At 59.1% G+C, this 8,051-nt stretch overlaps 1 protein-coding gene and 1 long non-coding RNA gene across 2 annotated transcripts; both read left to right on the forward strand.

Moving 5' to 3' along the window:
• The first annotated feature begins 528 nt into the window (after positions 1 to 528).
• LOC310913434 lies at positions 529 to 3,877 on the forward strand. Its single transcript, XR_014590818.1, has 3 exons — positions 529 to 623; positions 986 to 1,065; positions 2,769 to 3,877. It is a non-coding gene; the product is annotated as an uncharacterized lncRNA (long non-coding RNA).
• A 1,398-nt stretch (positions 3,878 to 5,275) lies between these two features.
• Positions 5,276 to 7,930, forward strand: SLC51A (solute carrier family 51 member A). The gene is made up of 9 exons (XM_083868914.1): positions 5,276 to 5,418; positions 5,616 to 5,710; positions 6,096 to 6,250; positions 6,365 to 6,438; positions 6,513 to 6,671; positions 6,802 to 6,913; positions 7,015 to 7,161; positions 7,337 to 7,442; positions 7,545 to 7,930. Exons 1-9 carry the CDS (start codon positions 5,384 to 5,386, stop codon positions 7,679 to 7,681), a joined length of 1,020 nt encoding a protein of 339 aa, XP_083725040.1. The 5' UTR covers positions 5,276 to 5,383; the 3' UTR covers positions 7,682 to 7,930.
• The last annotated feature ends 121 nt before the right edge of the window (positions 7,931 to 8,051 follow it).

An 8,051-nucleotide genomic window follows, 5' to 3' on the forward strand; every position in this document is an offset into this window, starting at 1 on the left:
GTTCCCCAGGAACGGTTTGGAAGCGTGATTGAGGCTACAGCATGGGCAATATGCCAGCCTGTAGGGAAGAGCTGTTCCACTCTCGGGGGCACACCCATCCCAGCTCATCGCAGTTTTTACGCACTATACAAGATCCTAGATAGTATAGAAAGTCACATACATATTTATAGATGTGTGTGCATATGTTATGTGTGACTTTTCTATGAATATATGCACTTGGTCAAATGATCTCAGCAGTTTTGGGAAGAGGTGTCTTGCTGACCTGAACTGCAGCTGGGCTGCTGAGGGCTCACAAGCCAGTTCCCTGTGTGGTGACCCTTTTAGGTGCTGTCAGACAGACACAGTGATGTCCTGGTTTTGTCAATGTCTCACTTCTCTTCCCAGCCTGGCAGCATGGGAGCCTAGTCAGGGTGGCACCCAAACCTGTATGGGAAGGGACAGGAGAGTTCCTCGGGGTGTTGCCAGGGCTGTGCACAGGAGCTGGTCCCCCAGCTGTGGCTGAGCAGTGTTTCTGAGAGCTGTATCATGGGGAGGTTTTGCCTACACACGCTCTGCAGCACTTCTGCTTCCGGAGAAGGTTAGACATCGGGGGCTGGCTTTCTGTGAAACAGTGAGCTGTTCTGGTTAGTAAAAATCCCCAGCTCCGCTCTGTGCTCCCCCATGTGCTGCACTCTGCCGCTCTCACCCCACCATCGCTGTCCCACAGCCACCTCCGGGGAGTGTCCCATCACCCACGGCCAGGCAGGAGACTTGGGGGCTGGGGTCTCTAACAGGAGTGATCCTTATGACCTCGTGCTGGGAAAAGAGGATATTCCCTGCCCAGAAGAGGAAGCTGTGGCCAAAAGGACTCCTACCTGAAACGCCTCCGAGGCCAGCATTTTTCCTGGTGACCTGGAGGCAGCCAGCTGGCTCCCAGGGCAGTATCCCCCCCATCTGAAAGGGCAGCTTGGTCTGTAAATAACACTTGGCATGGATCTTTCCCCAGGCACCACAGCAGTGAGACACTGAGCCCACTATACCCTCATGCTGCAGGACTCATCCCATTTTACAACTGAGGAAACTGAGGTATGGTGGGATCCCTGACTCTGCCTTGCAGCAAGCTCGTGGTGCAGTCCTGTGGGTTTGCAGGGCACTGAGAAGTGTTTTCCAGTGGCAGAGGACTGGTCCCCACTGGAAAGGGGAGGACTTGTGGAGGGCTGTTGCTCTGCCAGGGGGCTCACACTTTCTCTCACCCTGGCTGCGCTGTCAGGGCAGCCAGGGCACCTTCACCTGCCCAGTGTCTCACACCCTGCAGGAGCCCCCCTGTCCTCATCACCCACTGCTCCCTTCTGGCCATATCTCCCAAGAACTCTGGCTCCCACCCCTCCAGTTGCCTCCTGGGGCAATCAGTGGGGAACACATGGGCCTTATCTGTGGGCCAGCTGTGGGAAGGGCTCCCTGCCAGCCCTATTAGTGGGGAGGCTCCAGACCTGGGGCTGAGGGGAGCCAGCCCCATTCCAGCTGTGCTGGGGCCAGGGCTGGGGACATTGTCACTGCCCCACACTGACCATTGCGGGGGGTTGCTCAAAGTTCTGGGACCCCCCTCCAGCCTGGTGGCCAGTGTTGCTGTGACACTGACAGATTTGCAGGGGTCCAGCCAAGGCCATTGAGCTGGGCAGTTGTGGATTGTGTTGGAACGATGAAGGCAGATGGTGGCAGCAGTGTTATTACTGCCAGCAGGATCCACACCCCTCATCCACTTCCACCAAACTCTCAGCAGCAATTTTCTCACCAGGGAGATGCTTGCAGGGCTGAGTGGGCTCAAAAGGGCCAGCACCCTGAAAAAGGCTTTCCTGCCCTATCACAAGTGTAATAGATCTTTGTGTTTTATTTATTTCTCGAGTTGTGTACACCCTCCTGTTCCTAGTGGCTCAGCAGGATGCTGCTGGAAAACTGGTGGGGTGGGGATGCCGACTCTCTCCTCAACCCCAGGAGTGTGGGGAACAGGGTCATCTGTGGCCATGCAAAGCATGGGCATCCCTTTGAAGAGGTGCCTGTGGAGTGTAGTTTTCCCTAGAGGTGGGTCCAGGCATCTCCCTCATGCTATGGGGTGCCAGTGTGCTCAGGGGGCTGGTCCTGCCTGGCACAGGGACTGTAGGAGGTCCCTTGGGAGAGGGAGCATCCTGACTGCTCTGTCCCACTGAGCAGGGTCTGTCCCTTTGTGTCCTAGGACAGCAGTGACCATGGATCAGCAAAAGCTCAGGGTGCAGATCTTTACCGTCCACTTGTCTGCCTGGACCACAGCCTGAGCTGGGCGTGGGGTTCTCACTCCTCAGCATCCCAGTCATCCACCGTGGCCTCAGGCTCTGGGTGGGAGAGTATGAGAAGGAATGTGTTTTCGTCTCCTACCAGCTCCTACCAAGGATATAAATGATGAGTTTTCTTCCCTGCCATGTCCTGGCCATAGGGAAGCTGGTGATGGTCAGCTGGGAGTCTGCTGTGCCCACTGAGGTCAGTCCCTCTGGCCATAGCCACAGGGAATTAGAGATGGGTGGAAAACTGTCTAAACCCCATACAAATATTTGCATTTTAAGGGCTTTTCCAAGTATTGGGGAACGCTGACACAGCAGCAGCGTGGGTGATGCTGGCATGCTGAGAGGGTCTGCTTGGCTTTTTTTTTTGGGGGGGAGGGGGCAGGAATTCCATGGTCAAAGAGTTTTGTTTAAAAAAAAAAAAAAAAAAAAAAAAGCTAAATGAGCAAATGGGGAGAATTTCCATCACTGTTGCAGGTTTCTCTGCCAGCTCCTTGTGGCCACCCTGATGCTGAGTGGACCACAAACCTTCAAACCGCCACTTGCCCATGGCTGGTGAGTGTATGGCTCCCATCTCTGTGTTCCTTTTTCCTTCTCTTCTGAAAGGGTTTTTGGCAGGAAAGGGAGTCCGTGTGGCTGCTCTGCCCTGGAGCATCCTGAAGGTCTGGGGCTGAGGTAGAACTGGTGGGACCTTGACCCATCTGTTGTCCCTTATGCTCAAGCCAGGGGATGCTTGCCTGCCAGCTTTTGGCCATGGTAGCAGCCTATGTGGAGAAGGCTGGCTGGGGGACAAGGGTGGCAGTGGATCCTGAATGGCTTCAGGACCATACATCCCAGGTATAGATAGGGGCTGGACTAAGGAGGAATGTGGAGGGACTCTGGGATATCCCATCCCACTGCATTCCCCCTCTCCACACCCATTTCCACCAGTCCTGGGGCAGGTTGAGGCAAGCAAGTCACAGGCACGTCCTGTCCTGCTGGTGCAGGGAGGGCTCAGCACCTTGGGCTGCAGGGGCAAGAGCCCTCCATGTCCCCAGGGTACAGCTCTGGGGTGGTGACACCCAGAGACCCCCAATACACTGTCCCCAGCAGAGCAGTGTGTGGGTGTGTCCTGGCCCCATGCGGGGTGGTCTTGGGCAAGGTGATGGGGCTGGGGACTTGATGTGGGTAGTGTCACTGGTGCCTCCAGCCCCAGTGGGGATGCAGAGGGGAGTGTGTGCAGCAATGGAGCCCTCCTTTCACATGTGTGCCTGTGTGCTGGGACTCATTCATGCAGAGCATCAATGTGTGGGGCTGCCCTCTACTCTGGGCTTGGGGCTCAGCCACATTTTCCATCCCCCTCATGGGTTGGCAGGTTGCTCCACGCCCCACAGCTGCACCTTGCACCTCTGGGTGTGCTGTGCTTGGGGAATGCAGGGGACCACAGCTCAGTCAGGCTCAGGTACTTACCTGAGTGGCAAGAAGGATCAGCATGGTGCTGCAGCAGTGAGTCAGGGACAACCAGACACAGGTGTGGTGGGCAAGGGCATCAGCACGTGCCTCCGTGCAGCGGGCACCCATGGGTGGTGCTGGCCCTGGGGCTGCACCAGGCAGGGGAAGAGGCTCCTGCACATGTCTGGGCGGTGCAGCACGTGTGGCTGTGTGCTGGGGCTGGGCTCAGCTTCCCTGGGGCCAGGGATACGTGCAGATCATCCCAGTGCTGATGGACCACAGGGGGATGAGCACTAGGGGGATGAGCAGGCCAGCAGGACTGCCATGACATAGCCTGCAGTGACCATCACATAAAGGCCAGCAGAGCAGATGTCACGGGAGCTGACATGTTTCTTTAGCTGTAGGAAAAGCTGGTGATACAGGGGTGCTGGGTGGGGGGCCCTGCAATCCCATGCACCCCATGGGGCCAGGAGCTTGTGCAAGGTGTGAGTGTGTGTGAGTGTGAGTGCAGAGGGCTGGGTGTGCAGCACGCAGTGTGCCAGGTTAGGTTACAGCACATAGGGCAGCAAAAGGGCATCTACAGTGTGTAGGGGCAGGGATACAGGATTTGCTTAATGGGGCCGAGAGGAGGGGAGGGACAGGTGTGCACAGCACCTTGGATACGCACAGTCCTCACAGAACTCCCTCCCCCCCATCCCACTCCCGCAGTTGAAGCATGCGCACCCCTTCCCTCCCCAGCATCCCATTCCCATGACAACAGCAGCATCCTGCTCCTAGAGCAAGGTGCAGAGCACCCCTCTGGGGTCCTGGTGCCACTCTGGCTGCAGCAGAAGCTCCCTGCCAGAGGGGCAAAGGATAGCTGTTCCAAGGAGACTCAGTATAAACCAGAACTCATTTTCCTTGGAGGGTTGGGAGAACACCCGGAGCCGTGGACACCCCTGGGATCCGTGAGGATTCTTGGATCCATAAGACGGTGCTCCTCCTGCCTAAGCCCCCAGCTCCCCGCTCGGATTGTTCCCTCCAGCCCTCTGGTGCCCTCCCCAGCCCGGGGGGCTGCTGCTGTCCCGAGGCCGGGGCTCTGAGCGCTGGACCAGCCCTGCCCTCTAGTGCTGTGGGAGCTGCTCCGTGCGGTGCTCAGCCCCTGGAGCTGAGCCACCCAAAGTCCTCCCAGGGCCCGCAGAGCGGAGCAGGGGCTGACAGGCTTCCCACCGCCCCGGCACCACCTCCCACCCCGACAGTGCTCCTGAGGGGACGGGGGGACGAGGACACGTCCCGGACCCTCTGTGGCAGCACCGGTCCATGCCCGGGCTACCCGAGGGCACAGCGGTGTCACCCCAGCACAGGTGCCCTGCGCCCCGGGCCTGGGGACACGCGGGCGTGACACGGGTGACAGCCGCCTTCCCGGCACCCCGGGTCGATAACCTGGTGGCCAAAGCACTCGGTGGGCCGGGACGGAGTGGGGCCACGCCAATGGGTGCCCGCAGCTGCGGGAGAGGGAGGGAAGCTCTGCAGGCTCTGGTTAAACTGGAACGAGGCGCGGCATCGTCCCGCGGTCCCTGCCCTGGGGACTCTGACCCCGTGGGCCGCCCAGGGGAGCTGAGGCGGGCGGTGACGAGCAGCCCCACGGCCACTGGGACGGAGCCAGCGAGGAGCCGAACAGGATGGATCCCACTTTGGAGCTGGCAGACGACCCCAGGTGAGTGCTGGAGACCCCCGTGCCCCTTCGCAGCCAGGCAGATCCAACTTTTTGGATCTGAACTTTGGATGATTCCTTCCCTCAGTAAAGGAAGGGAGGGGCTTTGTGGTGAGGCAAACCAGCCGAGGGACTGCTCGGACCCTGCGGGGCTGCGTGTCCCCTGCGGCCCCCTGCAGCACTCCCGTTCTGCTCCGCAGGTTCTCCCGCCCTTTGGTGGAGATGCTGATCAGGAACTTCAGCGTGCCGGCAGCCTGCTTCTCCCTGCCGCCCACGTCCCGGCAGCTGCTGCACCGTAGGTGGGGGGACAGGGTGGGGAGGACCCTCCTGTTGTCACTGGCGGGAGCAGGACAGGGGTGAAGGTGATAGGGTGGCCGTGGCAAGTGCAGACACGGAGCAGCCCCGGAAATCAGAAACTGGGCTGCTTCCAGGGTCTTAGCCTCCCATCTCATAGTCCTACCTGCAAGGGATGGGGACAGCCCAGGAAGGGCCAGCACTCGGGCAGGTGTCATGGGAGCAGTGGTGCAGAAGGGCCAGCTCTGGCATAGACAGGCATGTGCAGGGCGTGGCACAGAGCTTCCTAAACTTGTGGAGTGGTGGGTCATGGGGCAGCTCCCTGTAGCAGTGGCCCCAGGGGGGACCAGACAGGATGCAGAGAGTTTCTTACTCCTCCCTGGCAGAGCTGGACATGGCCCAACTCATCATCCTGGGCGTCTGCACCACCATGACACTGCTGTCGGTTTTTATCTACCTGGAAGAGGTTTCATACCTCTTCCGCAAGATCCGCTGCCCTATCAAGATGAAGACCCTCTGCTGGAGCAGCTCGGCCCCTACGGTGAGCTGGGCTGTGGGGGTGCTGGGGGGCAGCACCTGGGGGACCAGGGCCACCCAAGGGGTGACAGCCCACAGGAGTGGGAGTGTCAGGGTGCCAAGCTCACTTGTCCCCCAGGTTGTGTCAGTGATCAGCTGCTTTGGCCTGTGGTTCCCGCGCTCCATGATGGTGGTGGAGATGGCTACCACGGCGTGAGTATCCCCCACCCTGGGACAGGGCACCACGGAGCCCACAGGGCCTGACCTGCCTTCCTCCTCCTCCCCAGGTACTTTGCTGTCTGCTTCTACCTGATGATGATGGTCATGGTGGAGGGCTTTGGGGGAAAGGAAGCGCTGCTTAGCACCCTGAAGGACGTGCCCATGGTGGTCAGCACTGGGCCCTGCTGCTGCTGCTGCCCCTGCCTGCCCCGAATCACCATGAGCAGGTGAGAGGAGCTGGGATAAACCTTTGCCCTTGGAGGGCTTTCGCCCCCTGCTTCCACTGGGCTGGAAGAGAAGTCCCTGGGCAGAGACCTGGGGACCTCAGAGTGCTACCAGTCTCTCTCAATATGCCAGGAAAAAGCTTAAATGGATGATCCTGGGGACTTTCCAGTATGCCGTCTTCAGGGCAGTCGCTGTCTTCCTGGGGCTGATCCTGGCTCCCGATGGGAATTACAACCCTGCTGACGTGAGTGCCAGAGCACAGGGATGGGCAGGTTGATGACCTAGACAGGAAGACTCCATCTGAGCTTTTTCAGCCCAGTAATGTTTTCTGTGCTTCTCTCTCAGATTTCAGAAAATAGCGTGGCCCTTTGGATCAACACCTTGGCTGGTGCCTCCACACTCTTTGGGCTGTGGGCCCTGGGCATCCTCTTCCGGCAGGCCCGGCTGCACCTGGCTGAGCAGAACATGCAGGCCAAGTTCACCTGTTTCCAGGTGAGACCCTGTCCTGCCCAACTCCCTCCCAGGCAAGGGGCTCCTGCAGCACAGATGGGGTGAGGCAGCATGAGGGAAGATGGTGGGGCAAGAGCCCTGCTGGCTGCAGGACAGCAGGGAAGGCCATGAGCTGGGCAGTGGCATGGCCTCACCACTGGGGTGTTGGTGGTCGCAGATGCTGCTCATCCTGACGGCGCTCCAGCCTGCCATCTTCAGCATCCTGGCCAACAATGGCAGCATCGCCTGCTCGCCGCCCTTCTCCTCCAAGGCCCGGTCACAGCGTAAGTGGGGAGATGAGAAAGCAGCCCCTCCATCACGTGGCGTGGCATGGGGGCTGGGCATGGGGGTGAAGGCAGCTTCAAATGACCCTTCTCCTGTTCCAGAGATGCATGTGCAGCTGTTGATCCCGCAGACCTTCATCCTGGTGGTGCTGGCACGGATGTACTACCGCAAGCAGGATGACAAGCCGGGCTACCAGCCCGTCAGCTTTGCACCTGCAGGCACTGATGCCAAGGTGTGAGCACAAAGGAGAAACTGAGGTGCCAAGGGGCAGAGTGAGGTGAGGGGCTCGTCTACCCTGCACAACCTTCTCCTCCTCCCCTGACCCTGGGGAGCTGCTGGCAGCAGAAGAGGCAGAAGGGGAAAGAGCATCTTGGGACAGAATGAAAAGGTCTGAAACCTAAAGGCCGTAAACCAAGGTGGTCCATGGAGCCACCTCCAAGCCTGGAGGCTCTTGTTTAGCACTGAGTAAAGATAAATTTTTACTGGAGTCTTGCCTTAGTTATTATATTATCTCTACCTAGGCTGGGTGGGAGATGACTCCATACAGGGGGAGGAGGATGGAGCCCAGACTAACACAGCCATGGCATGGGACTGTCACAGGATGCCCA

The sequence above is a fragment of the Zosterops lateralis genome (assembly GCF_965231275.1).
Source record: "Zosterops lateralis genome assembly, chromosome: 10".
Lineage (NCBI taxonomy): Eukaryota > Metazoa > Chordata > Aves > Passeriformes > Zosteropidae > Zosterops > Zosterops lateralis.